Source organism: Onychostoma macrolepis, chromosome 20 (genome assembly GCF_012432095.1).
Source record: "Onychostoma macrolepis isolate SWU-2019 chromosome 20, ASM1243209v1, whole genome shotgun sequence".
NCBI lineage: Eukaryota > Metazoa > Chordata > Actinopteri > Cypriniformes > Cyprinidae > Onychostoma > Onychostoma macrolepis.
This window is the reverse complement of record NC_081174.1, coordinates 17,144,464-17,166,463: the sequence shown is the minus strand read 5'-3', so window position 1 is coordinate 17,166,463 and position 22,000 is coordinate 17,144,464. Positions and strand designations below refer to the sequence as shown.

At 35.1% G+C, this 22,000-nt stretch overlaps 1 protein-coding gene across 3 annotated transcripts; it reads left to right on the top strand.

The window, feature by feature from the left end:
• Positions 1-1,914: 1,914 nt before the first annotated feature.
• Positions 1,915-21,368, top strand: mylk4b (myosin light chain kinase family, member 4b). 3 transcript variants are annotated; one of them, XM_058755835.1, is made up of 14 exons: positions 1,915-2,297; positions 16,142-16,229; positions 16,402-16,756; positions 17,282-17,517; positions 17,600-17,705; positions 17,976-18,069; positions 18,486-18,595; positions 18,705-18,846; positions 18,940-19,010; positions 19,101-19,229; positions 19,313-19,465; positions 19,572-19,650; positions 19,764-19,812; positions 20,137-21,368. In XM_058755835.1, exons 1-13 carry the CDS (start codon positions 2,151-2,153, stop codon positions 19,806-19,808), a joined length of 1,755 nt encoding a protein of 584 aa, XP_058611818.1. In that variant the 5' UTR covers positions 1,915-2,150; the 3' UTR covers positions 19,809-19,812; positions 20,137-21,368. The 3 variants fall into 3 exon arrangements, with proteins under 3 accessions (XP_058611818.1, XP_058611817.1, XP_058611816.1); XM_058755834.1 differs by lacking the exons at positions 1,915-2,297; positions 20,137-21,368 and adding exons at positions 14,199-15,312; positions 19,914-20,130; XM_058755833.1 differs by lacking the exon at positions 1,915-2,297 and adding an exon at positions 14,307-15,312.
• The last annotated feature ends 632 nt before the right edge of the window (positions 21,369-22,000 follow it).

Below are 22,000 nucleotides of genomic sequence, written 5' to 3'. Positions count from 1 at the left end.
AGAAATTATTTGATTGTTAGATTTTAAATCAGCGTGGTTGAGGCATCAAAAGTAACTAAGCTGTTTTATGGAAAGTAACTGTAATATTATTACTGAAATCTTATTAGTAATTAGTTACACTACTAGTTACTGCAAAAAGTAATATTATTACAGTAACTAAATTACTAGTAACTAGTTACTGCCCAACACTGGTTGTTTGTACATTATTTGAAGCTAGTTGTATTGTTTTAATTATGCCTATAGAGGGAGCTGTATTACCATGAATCACTCCCATTATAACTGTGAAGAAATTTCCTGTTTGTTTTTGCAAACTGAGGACATTATTGTCTGTGGTATGTGACAGCATATCACAATTAATTTGAAAATAACTAGAAAATTCTTTCAAGTTCAACTTTCCATTGAAACGTTTAGCCTATAGCCTACCTTCTTCACTTACAAGCTATGCCATACTTCTTATTTTTATAGAGATTGCACATGCACACATTAACACGCAGTCTAACACATGCCAGCACACCCAAAAACGTTTATCAACTTTCAAAAAAGTAGCAAGGTCATGTGTGTGCTGTGGCACTGTGTATGTTTACTGACCATCCAGGAGGGAGCGCCAGGTCATGTAATATTTTACTGCTTGCTGACTCAATAGGGCTTACAAAACTAACAGTATGTCTTATGACTACACCTGTGACATTTTTATATTATATTATAATGGGAATATCCCTTTAAAAATACCATGCATCTATCTGCTTGTTGTTTTACATAATTTGCTGTATATTAGCCTATGTATTTAAAGATTTTGTGGGTGATTTGACATTAGTTTTCACACATTTTCTCTGTATCTGAGCATAATTAAGGGAAACATGAGGGAATATGTGTGTGTGTGTGTGTGTGTGTGTGTGTGTGTGTGTGTATATATATATATATATATATATATATATATATTAGTGCTGTCAAACGATTAATCGCATCCACAGTAAATGTTTACATAATATATGTATGTGTACTGTGTATATTAATTATTTATATATAAATACACATGCATGCATGTATATATTTCAGAAAAATATGCTGTTTATATATTAAATATATTTATTTCTAATATAAATTGAATATAGATATATATTCATAAATAATAATAAATATATATAAATATTTTCAAAATATATATTGTATGTATGTGTATTTATATATACATAATAAAATACACAGAACACACAAATATATTATTCAAACAAAAACTATTATTTTGTATGCGATTAATCGTTTGACAGCACTAATATATATATATATATATATATATATATATATGTATAATTAATATTAAGTTATTACTTTTTAAAATTCAGTGTTTCTTGTTATTCTATATTAATGTATGTTTTTTATTACTGTTTATTGTGACTGTGTGCCAGGTGACCTAGGGTGCAAAACAAAGTCAGAAAGAAGTAACTCAAGAACTGCAGTCTATTTAAATCTGATCGCTACTGTTACAGTTTGACCCCCAACTTATCTCTTATTGCTTTGTGAGTGTGATTACACAGCCTTGGTGTTTTGAATAGCTGTGACTGTGTGTTTGAATGTCATCGTGCACGTGCACATATCTCTAGTCTGATTATAGTAGTCACACATGTGGAGAATCTATGACAAGTTGCCATTTCTCTTTAAAATGCTCTAGAGTATCAGTGTACCTTAGATATGCTGAGTATGCTGGATGTGTCAGATTATACAGACCATGTGCCATTCACCCCATTGTGTGTGTGTGTGTGTGTGTGAGAGAGAGAGAGAGAGAGAGTGTGAGTGAGCACTTTAAGTGCTGTGTCTAACGTTAAAGGATACATCGAGTTCTGCTAACTGCCCTCCGTTTGCTGTGGAACCAGAGTTCCACCTGTCCACCTCTTGTCTCACTGACTGACAGATGTTTTGCTCCTTATATGGAAGAGGGGGAGCGTTCTCTCCCCGTTACCCACGTCTCTCCTTTGCTGTGACTGCCCACCTTTCGTAATCTGTAGCTCGCCTGCACGGCTCATGTCAACAACCGAACCGGCATTAAAGGAAAGAGATAGAGAGGTAGACAGACTGCTAAAACAAAGTTAAGGAAAGTTAAAAAGAAAAGGCTGCAGTTGTGAGGAGGCTTGCTGGGTGTGAATGTAGGTGCCATGGAGAACTTCTTGCAGGATAAGGACCTTTGGATTGTGGGAAGTGTGTGTTTGGTTGCCTCAATCCTATGGAGACGATTTTGGAATTTATTTACGTACAAGAGGAAAAGAGACAGTTCACCAGAAAGTGCATCTATTGACATTCAGGTACAGTTTATTAATTTATTCAAATTTGAGATTTTTCTTCCAAATTTTATTTTGTGCTAATCTACTCGATTGTGTTTACATGAAATCGTGATTTGAATGCTAAGCAATATATAGTGTTATAGTACATAAAGTACTTTTTATCCATTTTCATTAGTTTTGAATAATCCATGTTAAAGTTAAATCAAATAGCCTAGCTGTAAACGTATGATATAAAGCCCCTAAAGTGGTTCCTGATGGTAATTACGAGGTCTTTAAAGAAAATATAGAACTTAAAACGTAAAACTGAATTAACTAAATTTCCAATCAATGAGCTGTTAAGCATTATATCATGTAGCAATATGGCATAATGTCCTTATGAATAAAAATTAATTAATGTAGTTAATTAAGTTTTACAGAGAAAATAATTTTTTAGACTGGGGGGTTTATTTGAGAGTTTGGTTGAAAACACCTGCAATGCATAGATCGCTATTGATGTACAGAAGAAAGATTTAAAAGCTAAATATAATGATGCTATTGAGGATTTTGTCCATTTCAAAAACTCCTCTTAAATATATAGAGGTGTAAATTTAGTTTTGATATGAAATGGGTTTTCTTTGCACTTTTTTCACAAAGCAGACAGTTTTGATGATACTGATTAGAATTCACAGGTGATTTAACGTGATATATAGAATCCAAGTGCGTAATACGTACTTAATATTGACTCAATGTGGTTTATAAGTCTTTATTTTTTCCATGATATGAAAAGTAAATAAACTAGACTTATCATAGAACAAGTGATGTAATGACATAGGCCTAACACAACTAGTCACATAACAAAAATCACAGAAAGACTAGTTGCTAAGAACACTTGATCCATGATTTTTGGTATGCAGCTATGCTTAAGAAATCAATTAATAGATTTCTAAATTGTCACAATTATAATCGCAATATTTTGAAAATGAAATGACTAAACTACACTGCTAATATAGAGTGAAATACAGCAAATTTATAGAAACGTATAGGCTGTAAAAAGAGGGAAGGTGTACTGTGATTCACTGTCTTCCTTCTCTCGTGTTAGTTTTGACACCATTGTAATTTCAATGATCTGCCATCCCACCCAAGTGGCATTCAGAACAACATGTGTCTCAACCACAAATATTAGTGTTGCTTATATAGTGCATGAGGTAATTATAACTGTGACTCATTATCGGTCGTTATAAAGTCCTGCTTGCTGATTGCTTTGCACTTTTTACAGCCTTTTTAAAAATTAATAAAGGGGAGTAATAATTTACTTGACTTCCCATCATACTCTTTTTTTTTTTTTTTCAAATCAACAAAACAACATCCACTCAAACAAACAACAGGGAGGGGAGAACAACAGACACACCATCAACAATTTCAATTTCAATTTGTAGTAAAAAGGACAAAACAGAATTTACATGAGTGCATAGATTGACAACAATTGAACATTCCCAAAACATGTGGAGAAAAGTACCTGCTGATACAGTGTTATAGATATGACAGTTATAGGTCGATTGCAGTTTCATTTTAAACCTCTTGTAAGGAGTTATGTATGCTCAATGGATGACTTTGAAATGGATAAGACGATGAGCCAAGTTTTTAGAAGTTAAGATTAGATTAGACCACACCCTCTCCCAGTCGACCGATAAATCAAAATCTGTTAATTCACCATTCCAGATAGATTTAATAGAAAGAGACTTCGCTGTGTGATCATTAAGTTTACTATATTAAAGAAACAGATGGCCGACCAGAGGGTGGTGCGATCCAATCCCACATAGGATGCGAGGAAACAGGGGATGCCCAGGTAACTCCATAGGCCTTGAGAGCAGAACGTAAATGAAAAAAGACAAAATATGCTGATGCTGGTAACTAAATTTTAGTTCTTAGTTCTTGAAGTGAGCAGAGTTCCTGGTTATCATAAAAAGTCACTGCATGTGTTTCTGCCCAAATGTAGACCAAGAGGGCTGGACGAATGGCCAATTTCAACATAAGTTGTGCCATAAGGGTGTGTTGTTACAAAATTTGAAAGGTCCTCCCATCAGACGTTCCACCCTTTTTAGAAAAAAAGTGAAGTCCTTAGATGTAGTATTCTGAATTCTCCAAAGATCGATTACATTAAGTTCAGTGAAAAATGTATTCAATAACTTAGAGGATGGGTTAGCTGTAGTATCAGGGTGAGATTTATCCAGTGCAGGATTTAAAACAGCATTAAAATCACCACCCATCACTAAAGGACAATCCATCTGCTGAAGTAATATATTGGAAATATTTGTCTGCCTCATTCAGGCAGTAAATGGAGACCAGTGCTAACCTGTCATTATGTATTTTACAGCATATAAAAACAAATCTACCTTAATCATCATTCCCGGTATGTTCAATAGTTAAATGTAACTTCCTATCCACTAAGATAAGCACCCCCTTAGTTTTATTAGGAGCACAAGAGATGGCTGCCAGTTTGTAATACTTGTTTTGAAAACGTGCCACATCGCATTGTTTTAAATGAGTCTCTTGTATCAGGGCACAGGAAATCGATTTATGGTGCAAATATTCTAATATCCGGGTAGGCTTAATAGGAGAATTTAGGCCATTCACATTCAATGATAAGATATTCAGAACATACATTGTGTGCTCGCAATGCCAAGATTCTGTCCAAGTGAAGAGAAACAAAAGCAGTGTCATACTGCAGTGACATGTAAGTACAGATCAGGCCCTAGCCCAGCCCGACCCGACCCGTCTTTTTTCCCCCTTCCCCCAAATCAGATTATACTGTTTCAGCTATTAAAATAGTTCAGTTTTGTATGTAATGGCAAAGTGATTATATTTCGTTTCGTTTTTAGAAAAACGTTTGGAGCATTTTTTTGTTCGTTAAATAAGGTTTTTCTTTCTTAAAGTAACGACCAAGAGACCAGTGGCAGACCGGCAGGCTGATCATAGCCATGTTTGATCAATTTAGCCTTCTCAAATCATCACGACTTGCCTAAAATAAAATCTATAGATATACTAAAACAGTTCAAGCATATAACAATGTTTAAAGGTTAAACCTAGATAAATGTGCGCTGCATCCAATAGTTTATGCGGAGAGTGGAAGCTAAAGCGCAGGACATGGAGGCACCAGCGCAATCAATTGCATTTTTTTCAATGGTAACAACTTACGCCGTAATTTTTGCTCATAAAGGTAAGAGTAATACATAATTCGGAACTGTAAAGGGTCTACTCTTATTGTGTCTATTTGTCACAATATGAACAAAACTTTTTATAAAATATATAAAATAATTTTATAAAATAAATAAAACAATGATGCGCCGTCTCGTCTTGAACAGGAGCGCTTCTAAAAAATGAACCGAAAGTCAGCGAATACATGCCTCACAGACATGATGTGAAAATTGGCCCGATCGTGCTGAAATGCAGGGCTCTAGCGTTCCCCTCGGTAGAAATCACGATGTGCTTTCACATAAGACGCGTTTGAGTGCGCTATGATTCGCGGCTGTTTGAAACTGGCCGTGCGCGCGTGCGTCTGATAGCTGGAGTTGTAGCAGAAACGACTTTTCCCCATACTTTTATCCTACGTGAAGGTTACTTTAGAAATAAATAAGTCATAGTAAATTTAGTTTGTAATTATACATGCTTCTGTGACAGCTTTGTAGTTTAATCGATGCTTTGTTATGCGATGTTATGTTTAATGCAATACAATTAGTTTTTCCATGGTAGGCTATTTGTGTTCAATCATTAACTTTAAATCATTAAAAACTCACATAATAAACAAGCATAAAAATCAAGCTCACTGAAGACAAGTAATCAGTCAGTGATTTAATAAGAAGCTAATTATAAGCAATAGAACAAAAACACATAAGAACAAAAAAATAAGAAATGCTACATACATTGTATAAAGTAATCAAATGTATTGTATAAAAACACTGCATATTCTTCACTGTGTAAATATATATTTCTTCTTATTAAACATACAAAAGTGATTTAGTCTTGCTTTAGTGAAAGTTTTTCTCTCTTTTGTTGTTTGGTTAACATGAATGACAGACATCAGGAATATTACTGCTGTCACTTTAAGAGCTGCCCAGATCCAATATACTGTTACATGTGTTTTCTTTCTCAGCTGTTTGCTTTCACTTAAGGCCTAAATTGCTGTGTTTACGAGGATGCTTGCAAAGACGGGCATTTTGACACATACAAGTGTGTGTTTAAGCTATCTGTTCAAGGCCTATAAAGAGGCAAAATAACACCATCTTTGCATGCACGCACTTCTCTGACAGCACTCAGAAACAGTCTCTCAGACAGCGTGCGTATATAGCGGAATGAGTTCTCTTTCGCTGCTGATTGCGCTTCAACAGCTTAAAGTCACTTGTTTTTAAACCGCAATGCTTAAAAGGCATGCAAACGATAAGTGTTTGTGACCACGTAGCACAGCAACGTCATGTGAATGTGTAACCGCGATAGAGACGATAGTCCAAAATCTATACAGTTGACCAATTTCTACTGGTTAATCATGTCTACAGGAATATTGCCCACCGCTAGTTCACACAAAAATTAAAAATCTGTCATCTACTTACCCTCAAGTTGTGCAAAACCTATATGAGATTCTTTCTTATGTTGAACACACAAAAAAAAAATATTCTGAAGAATGTCTGTAACCAAACTGTTGAATGTAAGCATTGACTTGGATAGTATGGATAAAAATTAAAATAGAAGACAATGGCTACTGTTTGGTAACCAACATTCTTCGAATTATCTTCTTTTGTGTTTAACAGAAGAAAGAAACTCATATTGATTTCGAACAACTTGAGGACGCCTAAATGATGACTTTTGGGTGAACTTTTAGGAACTTAAAGAGGAGGACAATCAAGCAATTACAAGACATTACATGCACAATATAGGATACAGATAAATATTTACATTTGGAATGTAAACATTATAGACATTTGATGTTTAAAACTAGATAGATAATTAATTTTGCAATTATATATTTTAAGATAAACATAAATAAACATGGGATTTGTGCCTTTAATGTGTAAAAAAAAAAAGTCATAGAACTCAGAAGTGTACTTTATACAGTATGTGGAAATCTCTGCTACTCTGATCTGGTCTTTCAGAGGATTTCACTCACAACCCACAAAACATCCATTTTACTTGAATCTAATGTTTGCCGTAAAAAATGAAGTAAAGCGTTGACGTGTTAGGAAAAGCTCAGAAAATATAGTGTTACTCCTGAAATAATCTGTCCCTTGGTTTAGAACAGCGTGTGCTAATGTGAAAATTCTGGCTTAACTCAAGTCTTCTTGTCTTCGTGTCTGATTTAGAGGTGTCTGAGGAGGTGAAGAGGGAGGGAGGGAGGTTCATATCGACAGCTCTGCATTTTGAAAGACTGCAGACTTGTTAGTTAAGTGTCAGGTGTCACCATGTGACCATATACATATTGAGAGACATCTGCCATCTTTTAGGCCCGAGTTTAAGATTTGTGTATTTGATTTGCATATGTACAAATTTCCATTCATTTGGGTTACACAGTTTTAACAGTCATTTAAAAATCTAATAAACTGCATGCAATACACTTCATATGCTTGTCAATCATGGATGAAATGGGCAAAAGTCACTGTAATAGTACTAATAAACTAAATGTGTTTAAATGCACAATAACTAGGTTTATATATTTATCAATAAGTCCAATTTGTTTTAATCTCATACATTTAATTAATGAAATATCTCTTGTTCTACAGCTAGCTGTAGTTTAACCATGCTCATACTTTTTAATTGAATAAATTGTTTTAAAATGAACAGATTTATGCTGAATATAAGCAATTTGAATACATGCATTTAGCAAAATGACTGTTGTGTCGTCTATGATTTAGATCAGCAGCATGAACTGCATTCTTTTGACAGCTTTGACATCTTTTTAACTTATAGATTTTAGTACTATATTATTACTATACTACCTAAGTCATAAGCTGTAGGCAATTGTATTAAATTATGGATTTCCACTAGAACTGCGTTTACTACCTCTCAATTGCTAGATCTCTCTAACAATATAATATAATTGAGACAGAAAAAAAAAGAAGATTATCACTGTGTTGAAGCAAATCCAAGTAACCCTTTTGGATTAATATAAATAAGATTTGTTATAATATTAAATTTGTTGCATTGTGCAGTACAGTCTTAATGTCTTTGAATCGAGGTTTTTGCACCTTTATCATGTTTTTCATTGCATAAAACTTTAAATGGAGTTGTACTTTGAAATAACATGAAACCAAGCTTTATTTTATTTAGCTGTCTATCTGCTGTTAATACTGGTGATGGTTCAATTGCTTAAAATAAGGTTATTAATCAATATTTTTTTGTATTACGTATATAATATCTCCCCATATTTTGAATTAAGTTGACCACATTGCTTTTTAAACATAAACCTCAATTAAATTTATAAGGAAACAATTGCCAACTAACTTGCTGGGTAATGTTAATATTATATAATATAAAGTGAATATATGGTCACTAAAAACATGTCTTAATATTTAAGTAGTTAAAAAAAATGCATTTAAATATAAAAGTAAACATTTAGAAAATAAGACAAAAATGCGGTGTACTCTCAATATTTTAATCATATTTTATGACAGAAATGATGGAAATTAGTAATGAAATAGAGTCAGGAGGGTCTGTTGGATCCTCTGTTGTCGTCACCTGAAGTGAGTTCATCAGTGTTTCCCTGGGACTCCCTCACGTCAACATGTGCGCACGCTCAGCCAGTGCCAACACTCTCACCCACGTACACTGAGAGAACAGGGGGAGGGGAACCACTCAGTGACCTTCCTGGGATGGCAAGTTTGAAGGGAAAGAGAAGGAGGGGAGAGAGGATGGAATCCATCAGGGGATGAGGGGCATTTTGTTACATCCCTCCCTGAAATGGCCTCCTGCGCATGCTCTTTCTATATATGCATACATTGACATTGAGATGCAGCACTCTTGTGGATACATACATGTGCACATATATGCACACCCACATGGTTTTAAAGTTCTCTGCTTACAGTTTCTAGTACTGCATTGCATTGTTGGTGTATGGTTACTGTCGCACCTGTACATTTGTTCTCTATCACACACGCAAATGCACATTCTCTGGCCAGTGCAGACATTTCCACTTGCTTGTGCCAGCATGACGCATCTAACACATTTATAAAGGGATTAGTTTTGAGGCATTAAAGAGGTGATTGACACTCGGTCTCTTCAGATAGTTAAAGAGGTATTCAGCAGCAGTCTGATTTTATGGGCTGTCATCACCTTCAGACTGGTTGTTCTGGGGGCAGGGTTGTCAGAAAAACACTGTGTTGTTATTTAGTTGAATTGTTGTTTTTAAAGCATGAATTGATATTGATATGCATCCTTGAGGTTTCTATGAGGTTCCTACAAAGTAGATTTCTGGTATACAGTTGTATGTAATCTCTGCCCCCTTGTGGTATAACACATTAACTGTCACAGTTTAAAGGGATAGTTCACGCAAAAATGAAAATTCTGACAACATTTACAGTGTTTATCCTAGAGTTGTTCTAAACCTGTATGAGTTTATTTCTTCTGTTGAACACAGAAGCAGATATTTCAAGAATGTTGGTAACTAATCAGGTTACAGTGGCCATTGACTTCCATAGTATTTTTTTTTCTACTATTGATTACCCTAAATGTACTAAAATGCATTTGAAATACATTTATTTCATGCTAAGTTTACTACAAATACATTTACATATTTATGTGCTTAATAAAAATACTCTGCAATTGTACTTTTGGAATAATAATCTGATATACTTAAAGTCAAATAATGTTGTGTTTAATGCACTTTAATTGTGCGGAAGTAGTGCTGAGGTCCAACTAAAGATATACTGAAGTATATTTGATTGTGCTAAAGTGGAACTATTGCACGTATACTTTAGGTCAGGGGTGTCAACACACATACCATGCAGTTTTCAAATTAGCCAGAAGGACCTGTTTAGCTGGATCAGGTGTGTTTAATTAGGGTTGGAACTGAACTCTGCAGGGCTGTGGCCCTCTAGGAATAAAGTTTGACACCCCTGCTTTAGGCACAATTTAAATATAAAGACTGATATTATTCAAAGATTTGAAGTATACTTAGTATAAAAATAAATACATTTTAACTATATTACTTTTTTACTAGGGTACCGTCAACTCTTTGGCTACCAACATTTATGTTTGGAATACACTACATGACTTTTGGCCAAATTTTTGCCCCGATTTACAGTCTGGATGGACTGGAGTTGATACATTTCACATAATGATTCCATTCAGTTACAGAATATCACGTTTAATATTAGAAACAAGGAAGTTTTGTCCTTAATTGCTTAGTGTATGATGCCCGGTTAAAAAATATCTATACAATGGTTATGAGGCTCTAAACCTATTTTACCAAACCTAAAATCATGGTGAAACCTGTGATTATCATATCATATGATAATGTGTTTTTAAGATCCGTTCGTGTATTTCTCTGATGTTTAACACCTTTGTTGCAGCACTGAAGTTATGTGACATCTGCTATGACTGCCAGACAGTTTATACAATCAGTCTGCAGCTGCTAAAGAACGAATTATGTCTCTGTGTGAGTCCTGTTTGTCATTCTACACATATTCTACACGCTATATAATCCCTAGCTCTTTGCCCATCTGTGATCATCTCTTCAGGCCCGTCATATCATGTTACCCCATTATGTAACACATGCGATGCCATTACCTTCTATTCCCTCTCGTTAAATTTCTATTTGTTTATCAGCCTCTTTCCAAGACATTAAGGAAACATGAGTGCCGTACCGCCCATTAATATAAGAAATATCAGCAAGTCTGAATATATTTGCAAAAATACAGTAAAAACAGGAAATACTGCAGTTCAAAAGGAACTGTTTTCTGTATGAATATACATTAGCAGCAGCCATTACCAGTCTTCAGTGTCACATGATCCTTCGGAAATCATTCTAATATGCTCATTTGATCGTGTAGATTTATGCCAAATCTTTCCATTGGATAAAAGTCATGGGTGAGTGACAGTCCCTCTGATTGAACCAATGCGCTTTATGCAACAAAATGCATTTCTATTGCAAAACACATTCCAATATAATAATTTCTTCATAAATGACACTTCATTCCATCTCCATGTGAGGCTTTGTAACCTGTAATTAAATCACAAATACACACAGTCTGGTATGTACATACGCAAACTCTCTCCATCACACAAAGGAATGTGAGCACTCAGTCCCTTTTTAAAAGCTCTTGTTGTCAGAACGGTGGAGCTCACTTCACATTATCAAGTTCCCATACCAAAGGCGCCACCAATCCTCTCGAGATTACTGAATGTTCAGCGGCTTGCTATTAATACATCAGCCAATCAGAAAACAAACCATTACTTCTTTAAGCAATCAACTGTGTGCTTTTAATGGGGTGGCCTATCACATACAGTGTGGCACACAACGATCCAGGCTAAAATAAGATTATTGAATGCTTAGCTATGTTATCAGTCTCTCTGCCTAGCTGTTTTGTTAATATTTACAAGCTATTGGGTTACAGTGTAGCGTGTGAAAAGGGCATTTAGCAGGACTATATCTATCTGTTTATGGTAAAAGTATACTGTAGCACCTGTCTGTGGATTGTCTTATAGCTTACTGTCATTCTCTTTACTTGTGTGAATCTAAGATTTTAGCTTATCCTTTATTAAATTCATATTCCTTATGGGTGTCAATGTGACTAAAAGAATGGGTGGACGTCAGATTCCTGTATATGGCGAATAGGAAGGTGTTGTGAAAAGGTTGGCAACTATAGGACAGGTCATCGCTGACAGACTGAAAGATTAGTGTGGAGAAGATCTTGCATGTGTTATGTGAGCTAGAGGGGTGCTGGAATGATTTTAAAGGAAAATTCCTCGTTAAATATTAAGTTAAGCTCTATTGACAGCATCTGTAACACACTGTCAACTGCCACAGAAAATGATTTCTACTCACTCTTTATATATATATTTTTTAGTTACTATGGTTTTTGATTCTCAAGGATTTAAAAAACATTTGTTTAGATATTACATTTGTGAATAATAATTTATATCCAATTAAGTATTTTAAGCTGAGCATAACTATAGAAATATTTGGTAACACTTTTCAATAAGGTCCCATTAGCAAATGCATTAACTAACATTATACTAAGGGGCCGTTGAATGCTTGAATCTGATTGGCTGACGAACGTTCTAAGGTGTGCAATTATCTTCAGGGAAACACACGGCGAACATAGTTCCAGGCAGCTCTTGACCGCATTACATGACCATATCACTTCGCCAAATGATTTCTGTTATTTCAAAGGTCTTACAACAGCAAAATAACCAAGACCCACAACGACACTGGCCAAATAAATAAATATAGTAAACAATATGATAAAAACGACAGATCATGTCCATGTTTTTGCCACAAAATTACGCTTTATTATGTACGGAAAGCACATACTCTATCTCTCCCGCTCTCTCTCCCTCACAGACCGCACACACACAACAGTTACAGTTTGCACACACACACACTAGCATACATTGCGCTAATGTTGTTAGCGCTACTCTGACGATTTTATCAGTAAACAATTTAAAAACTACATGACTTCTCACAAGCGAGGTAACAACAATGGCGCTGTTCGTGAACAAAAGGAACTAAGTTTCACTATAACTAGAGACATTACAACACTATTGACAGACGCACAGAGGTAATCTCTCTCTCTCTCTCTCTCTCTCTCTCGTTCTCATAATTTATTAACTGTATTAACTGCATTAATATTCTATCAGCGGCTCAAGCCTCCGTTACTAGGTTTAAAATGACGTTTTGGAATTAGCAACGGAGGCGTTGGATGAAATGCGGAAGAAATAATCCTACTCACAATAGCGATTTAAGTAGAAATACCGGACGAATGCCTTGAAATATATCATCTGATCGATGTCTTGAGGTGTGGCAACCGTAGTATAAACGGAATAATTGACGACGGGCCGTTGGATTATTAGAGAAATAATGCACACCCGAGGTGGTGATGCGGTCACGACGCGAAGCGGAGCATAATGAGCAATACATACGGAATTTATTGATCTTTGTTAACATTAGTTAACAAAAGTACAACCGTTCATTGTTAGCTCAGGTCCATTAAATAATATTAACAGATAATATTAACTTTTTATCTTAATTATGAATTAGCAAATGTTGACATAATTAACATTAACTAAGATTAATAATGTTCATGTTAATTAATGCATTATACAACAAATGGAACCTTATTGTAAAGTGTTACCAAATATGTATTGATTGTAGAAATTTCCATGATTTTATTCAGGATTTTCCCAGTTTTTTAAAAAAACTTTTCCAGTTGTTGATGCAAAAAAAAGCATTTTATAAATATTAAATTTAAAAGGAGTAATTTTAGTCGATGAAATATTTTGAGCTGAATATAACTTAAATTTAGAAGAAATATTAAATTATTTATTTATTCTAGAACAAATAATAAATAACTGGAATAAATAGTCAGAAATTGTTGACTGTTTTAAATGTAATAATTTCTAGGACTTTTTAGATTTTTGTAAATCACAATTTGAACATTACTTGATATTATATTATGTATTTTCTCATAACTGTGGGAACAAACATCACAGCAAACATGTTTGTTTCTGTCAACATGTTTTCTTTTTATTAAAATAACACATTAAATTGATTAAAGGGGTCATCGGATGCCCATTTTCCACAAGTTGAAATGATTCTTTAGGGTCTTAATGAAAAGTCTATAACATACTTTGGTTCAGATTTCTCAATGGTAGTGTAAAACAGCACTACCATTGACTTACTTTTGACACTTTTTACCCTGTCAAAATCAGCTCGTAGAGCTTCGTAGAACAACAAGACAGTGGAACCATGTTGAAAATAGAAGTCTGAGCCATTTCAGTGTCCCAACAGCTATTCTGTCACAGTTTTTCAATAGACTCAGCTGTGCGCACCTGCTCTTGTTCAATCACACATTTGCACATGGCTCATTGCGTTCTGGAACAAAGGGATCAGAGTTCAATTCAGTAACATATGAACATAGTCCCTTCATCTGGGGTGTTGATTGCCAGTCGTTTAGGAGAAACCTACTGGTTTAACAGTCTTTACATTTAAAAGATCTGTCAGTGCTGTCGATATATCACTCTTTAAGTCCATCAGGCTCTTTTTCTCGCACCCACTCTGGTTTCAATGCCTTCACACCTGGCTCTAGGATTCACACTCTAATCGCACACCACAGCCCCTCCTCCAGAAGATAACAGCGACATTACATTGACCACTCACACACCGGCCAATAAGAAGAAGCGTGCTGACCCCTATAAAAAGCATCTATTTTGAAGCTGAAGACACCAGACAGAGAGATGAGAAGGGGAACAAATGAACTGTAGGTTGGGAAGAATTTTCCAAGAGGACGTGAAGAAAATAAGCTAAACTTCTTTTTATTTTAACTTGCTTTAAAGTGTCATCATGAGCTCTAATCTTGTGAAGTCTCTTGCTCGGGTTTATGACCCCAAACCACTTCATGCTCCGAAACGATCGAACGGTGGAAGAGCCACAGCAAGAAGAGCTTCGCTTTCTACCTCAAACAAACATCCATCTTCATCGATTTCTGATCAGCCATCATCAAAATCCTCCTCGTCTTCTGCTCTCGTCCATATTGAAGAACAAGTTAATGATCTGAGTGATAAGATGGACAAACTCCTTGCCCTGCAGGAAGCGTCTCTGAAAAGACTGGACACCATCAGTCAAGATCAAGGCACAGCTGCAGGTGGACGAGGCATGGAGCAGATGTTGTGCGATATGCGTGCTGTTATAGAAACTGTTCGAGAGAAGGAGGAACTACAGGATCAGCGACTTGATGCTTTGGAGCGACTGGTCAGCGGCATTCAGCAGGTTGTCAGTTTTGTTGCTGAAGTGTTGAAACACTCAAGATTGGCCGATCTCTTGAAAAACACACACTCAAAATCCAGCAGCAGGGTGAGTTTAGTGTTTGAAATGACTCATTTGGATACATATTTCAAGTACAGATGAAAACATTTACAAACTACAGTGAATGAATGAGCCAAAACACATTTTTTCAGTATACAAACAATTATGTGCAAAATTAGCATTAGTTGGTAAAATCTGTGAAGCAGCTGACCTAAGGAATGCATTAAAAAGAGGTTATTTTGCACAAATGTGGACTTATGTACAAGAGAGGGAATATTTGCATGTTTGCTACTTTCTTTTTTGTTTGTCTTACCCGTGAATTGTTCACATTTGCTTTTTATGTTGTGTGAAGTTTGTTCTTTATTTTTGCATAAATATTGAAAACAAAAAAGTTGGATGCATATATAAGGTGCATTAAATGTTCTTTTTTCTTTCTTTATTTTACAAATTATCATTTTTTTTTTGTCTAGCTGTGCTGCATTTCCACCAGGGGCTTTTCTAAAACAGGGGTTGCCAGGTTCATTGTCCTGAGCCATTTATAAAACCGATTGACCGATGACATGATGAGTGGTTCTCAGTAGCAGGTCAAGGACACAACTGTGCATTCAGCAGATGATTGTGTGTGATCAGAAATATCGGATTCATTGCGCGTTAGCAGCTCAGAGCATTTGAATGCATGTATGTGTCACAGAAAGCAGGTGTTTTTATTTAAAGGAGTGTTAATAAATGACAATCTTGTTTTTTACACTGGTTAGACTCTGTATTATTATTACACTTCACTTGTGACCATATGCTTATACTTTTCATAGATGCCTTTGTCCTTTGATCATATTTTCGAATAAATTTCCTCTTCTCTTCATTCTTTCTCTCTCTCTAGTTTAGAGAAAAGGATGGGAAGGAGAAATCTAAAGTGTACCAAAAAGGTTTAAAAACCCAGAAGAAAAAGAAACCACTGGATGCATCAGGTGAGTTTAAGAGCCAGAGATCACATTGAAAATCTAATTGTAATCTGTAAATAAACTGAAATTTTTAGCATTTTGTCAGATTTAAAACAAAGACACGTTTGACATGAAACAAAGAAGAAATGTTTAAGATTCTTTGTTCTTTTTACTAATTTCTTTTCCCCTCCTTTTCAAGTCTTAGTCCAGGCTGGTTTTGAAGTGCAGAAGCTCAACCAACAGAACAATCAGCTTTCTCAATGCACGGCAGAGACCGCAGTCAGCGCAGCTGCACATCTGGATCTTATTGAAGAAGAGCAAGAAGGAGAGAAATACAGGAAAATAAAAGATGACAAACAACAGGATGGAGTGGAAGAAGAGGCAAGAGAGCAAGAAATTGTTGCTGAATTATTACAGATAAAAGAGGAGGATAAAAAGGAGGAAGATGAAAGGTCAAAACAAGAAGAGGCTTTATGGTTATCTGAAGAAAGCCAGCTAGCTGCTCTGAACTCATCTGGCCAGACAGATGAAAGCATTACAGTCACACCAGAAAGGTATGTCCTGGATATTTTGTTTAGCAAATTACTTTGGTTTAACTTTGGTTAAAATAAAATTGTAAATATGCTCCGATTAAATTTTTTTATTTTTGAAATAAGTATCTTATTCTCACAAAGGCTGCATTTATTTGATCAAAATACAGTAAAAACAGTAATATTGTGTACTATTATTACAACTGAATTTTTTCTGTTTGAATATATTTTAAAATGTCATTTATTCCTATGATGGCAAAGCTACATTTTCAGAAATCATCCTAATACGCTGATTTCAAGAATCTAATGTTGAAACAGTTTTGCGTAATATTGTTGTAGAAACTAATACATTTTTTCACACACTTTGATAAATAGAACTTAGAATACACACTTAGAATAGAATAGAATTTAAAAAATATATATATATATACCACAATATACATATTACATTTTAATTTAAATTAATATAATGAATTATATTTTAAAATATAATATGATACTAAGATGAGAGATATTTTATATTTTATACATCTCTTTTAATTTATGTAGCTGTGAGGAGAATCTGGAAATAACTTACAGCACTAAGAGGCATGTTACTGATGAGAATCTGACAGATGAACTTAAAAAAAGCCGAGTGGAGGAGGCGCCGGAGGAGGAGGATAAAGAATTGAAGGAGGAAGAGGAAGCTGGACTTGACGCTGCAGAGGCGGGACCAGAGAGACCAGAGGAGGGGACAGAAGAGGAGAAGAAAAATGCAGAGCCAGTAATTGATGAATATGTCATTGGTAAGAAAATAGTTGTAAAGTCTAAGAATAACTGTAAATATATTTCCCTTTTTGTAGTTACATTTCCCAATCTTTTCTACAGATTCTTCCCCTCCTCCACCTGCACCATTTGAGCACCGTCTAGTGACAACCAAAACCCACCAGATTACAAGTTACTACACTATCAATAAAGAGGAAGTACTTGGAGGGTGAGTTAGTATTTATGTTGCATCATATTATATTAGATTTTGTTTACATCAAAGGAATTTTTAAAGTAGTGAAAGGGCATGAAAGTGACAGACAGGTGTGTGTGGGGGGGGGGAGACGTTGAGAGATTAAGACATGCTGAATATTTTTAGCCCTTAGTGAAAGTAAATACCTAGAGACAGGAGGAGATTATACAGTAAATTTCATTTGCGGTATTAAAAAGAATGTGGAAATTTAAAGTGTTTTTTATTGTCTTGTTTTGATTTTAATAGAGGACGCTTTGGCATGGTGTACAAATGTGTTGAGAAATCTTCTGGCCTTGTATTAGCAGCCAAGATCATCAAAGCCAGGAGTCAGAAAGAGAAGGTAAATGCCTGTGTCCATTTTAAGACATCATTACTTTTTTTGTTTTTTTTAATCAACCAATTAACTTATGGACCACTTGGTGTCCCACAACAGTGATATATACTATTATAGTATTGATTAATATTTTGAATTATTTTTTATTTTTGTATTTTCAGTTTTAATTTTAGTTTACGTTTTAGTCGTTTAGTCATTTTTTTTTTAAATATTTCAGTTTTAGTTATTTCCTTATTTTCTATTTTTTTTTTTTATTTTACATCTATATTGTATTTTATTTCAGCTTTACTTTTATTAACATTTTCTCATAGTTTTAATTTAGTTTAGTTCATTTTTTAGTTAATATCAACACTGGTCCTCGAACCACTGCTTTAAGACCATTATAAATGTATTGTGATTTTCATACAAATCTGTGTTGTCAGGAGGTAGTAAAGTGTGAGATTGAAGTGATGAACCAGTTGAATCATGCCAATCTGATCCAGCTCTACACCGCCTTTGAATCTCGACATGAAATCATTCTAGTGATGGAGTAGTGAGTTACATCCGCAAACACATCGAAGTTTCACACACAGACATCCTCTCTCACTAACTGAATCTCATTCATGCTTTGTGTATTTTTGTGTACCGTGTGTACCCCCTAGTGTTGATGGTGGAGAGCTGTTTGACCGGATCATAGATGAGAACTACAAGCTGACCGAGTTGGACACAGTGCTGTTCATCAGACAGATCAGTGAAGGGCTTCAGTATATGCACAAGATGTACATATTACACCTTGACCTAAAGGTACCAAACACATTCTTGTTAATAAAATGCATTTTAACAGCTGCATAAAAAAGAACAAAAAGTTTGAAATGCCTGTGTTTACTCTGTCAACAGCCTGAAAACATTCTCTGTGTCAGTCGAGAAACAAACAAGGTGAAGATAATTGACTTTGGACTTGCAAGAAGGTTAGTACTTGTTTCTCTGTCTGCGTGTTTACACTGTGTCATGGATCTACTGCTTTTATCACGCCAATTTGTTCTTCATCTTCCTTTCAGATATAAACCCAGGGAAAAGTTGAGGGTGAACTTTGGCACACCTGAGTTCCTGGCTCCTGAAGTCATCAACTATGAATTTGTCTCATTCCCAACTGATATGTGGAGTTTAGGTGTCATCACTTACATGCTGTGAGTCCATAGACATCAATGAACAATCATATAATACCAAAAGGAGAGAGATTTGTAAAACGTACTTGTGTTTGCGTGTGTAGGCTCAGTGGCTTGTCTCCGTTCCTGGGTGAGGATGATAATGAGACACTAAATAACATCCTGGCATGTCAGTGGGGTTTTGAAGAAGCAGAGTTTGCCGACATCTCTGAGGAGGCCAAAGACTTCATCTCACGCCTGCTTGTGAAGAGCAAAAGGTTTGTGTGTCCTCAGAAGTCTGACAAATCCTCTATTTGTAATTCTGAAAAGTTACCTGGGTGTTTGTGTTTAATGCAAGTCTCCTTTTTTTTTTTTTTTGTGCAGTTGGAGAATGAGTGCATCCCAATCCCTGAAACACCCATGGCTTTCAGACCGAGCGCTTCACTACCGTTTACACCATAAAGTTAATAACAGCTTTGAGTTCATGGCTTAATGAGTGCAGTAGTGAAATAATGCAAATTAAAATTATATATATTAAAATGCAAATGATAATTAATGAACCTGTTTCTCTCACAGAAAAACAAGTGTCACTCTTCTCATGCCCCTCCTCCAGAGGGATAAACAGGTAAGATGCATAACTTGAAATATGTATGGATAGTTCACCCAAAAATTAAAATTCTGTCATCGTTTACTCACACTCCGATCTTGTATGCCTTTCTACTTCAGAACACAAAAGAAGAAATTTTGAAGACTGTTGATAACAGTTTCCTGTCCCACCCAGTACTATTTTTTTGTATTCCAACATTCTTTAAAATATCTTCTTTTGTGTTCTGCAGACAAAAAGGAAGTCATAAGGAATTTTTTTTTTTTTTTGGTGGACTTTCCCTTTAAATGTTAAAAAGGTAATAAACATTCTGTTGTCATATCCTTAATATAATGTTTTCTGCAGAAGTGATCGTTGGCTCTCCTGATGCCTTGGTGACACACTGGACCAATACTGTTATACCTGAACAACAACACAACATCTGTTTGATATTACAATCAAATACTGAACTGTACAATGTCTATTACCAACTTACCTCAACCTTAATTTAAAACAGCATACAACACATTAAAAGTACAGCTCTTCACTTGTGGTACAAGAATATTTCACCATTTTGTAAAATGTTAACCATTAATGGCTCTATGACAACATTGCCCTGTTCTCCAGTCCTGGTTTAAGAGGGTTTTAACTGTCTGGTGGCTGTCGTCTTATGAAAAATTACTACGTACAGTTAATACTGCAGTGAGTTGGTCTTGTATGTGCACTTTATAATAGGCCAGGACTGGAGGAAGTATGTGAATGACTAAGAGTGCAACAGAAATCATCATTCATACTCTATACGCACAAATATATCGAGTCTTATGGTAATATGCTGTACATCACTGGTTTATGGTAACATTTCATTCACGTAATGTTTGTGAAGGCATTAGAATTCACACAGGAAAAGGTACTGTATTTTACACTTGAAAGTCTAGCACCCTTAAGGTGTTATTAAAATTATCTATCATTTTTGAATGTTATGTCATTTCTGCTAATTTTCAGGTAGTCTAAAAGAGTTTGTTCGTATGTGTGCATGTAGCTACTGTTATCTGATACAAATGACCCAAATACAGCTCTCACTTACAACATTTTATTCAATAATGTCATTTAGAGGGTTTCCCCATATACTGTATAGGGCAAATGTGTTGTGCAGAATGCTTAGGTAATGCTACTGATCTCTCACTTCATTGTATTTTTGTTTTCAATTTTCTTTTTTTTTTTAAAGTTGGAAATATGAGACTGGGGCACTAGCTTCAAAACCGGCTGTTTTTGGTCTTGCTCACTCCCTCTCTTAGTAGACGTCTAACCTTCCATGAAGGCGAACGAAAAGAAAAAGAAAAAAACAGAACACTACCTACAATTGTATTGTGTGTTTTTGTGTGGTTCTATATATAAAGACACTGTTTTGCTTTGATCACCTTTTCTGATGTTTACTTGAAATGCTTTCACAAAATATTAAATGGAGTGAAATATATTGTACGTCAGCTGATGGCTAACAAAGTAGTGTTTTTAGACACTAGGATTCTAAGTGAAAGCTGAAAAACCAGGACTATCACTTCAGGATGTCTAAGCATTAATAAAAGATTTATTTATTTTTATGTTTTGATTTCAGTTTCCATGTATGCCATGACTGGATTAAGGAAAGCTGAAATATAATAGCTCATAAACTACTGGGAAAATACAGTACTTTCATATATTAGTACTTGTACATTATTTAAAAGATATATTGTTGTACTTGTATGTGCTTTATGTTGTGTACGTGCTTTAGAATTTTAAATATTATTTAAATTAAAGTATATTTTGAGCAAATATTTGATTGTCTTGTTAATTCCTTTTATCTCTTCTCGGAGCAACGGCATTTAAGTATTTTATTTTTATTTTTTTTTATCTACGGCTGTGGCACAATTAATCCTGTATAAATGATGTGACCCTAAAAAACCCTTTAGCAACTAAAACCAGCGAACAGACCAGCTTGACCAGACTGAGATACCAGCAAAGACCAGAAAAACAGCCTAGACTAGTTGAAGCCGTTTTTTCAGCAGTGATTTAGTCCTAGGATTTATTATATAATGTAGTTATATTATTTAATGCTAACAATTATTATTAGATATGCAATAACAAATTGAGAAGTTAAAAAGTGGGTTGTTTAATTCCTCCTGAATCTCGATTCCTTTAGTGGGCGCTGTGACACATTTACACCCAAGACATCAGGTTTTCTCTCCTCTTTGTT

What these genes read in the sequence shown, in the direction of transcription:
- mylk4b (XM_058755833.1), top strand. Translation starts at nt 14,803, where the DNA reads ATGAGCTCTAATCTTGTGAAGTCTCTTGCTCGGGTTTATGACCCCAAA. An exon ending in ACTCAAAATCCAGCAGCAGG is followed by an intron (nt 15,313 to 16,141) that starts GTGAGTTTAGTG and finishes CTCTCTCTCTAG; the next exon opens with TTTAGAGAAAAGGATGGGAA. An exon ending in GGTGTCATCACTTACATGCT is followed by an intron (nt 19,230 to 19,312) that starts GTGAGTCCATAG and finishes TTGCGTGTGTAG; the next exon opens with GCTCAGTGGCTTGTCTCCGT.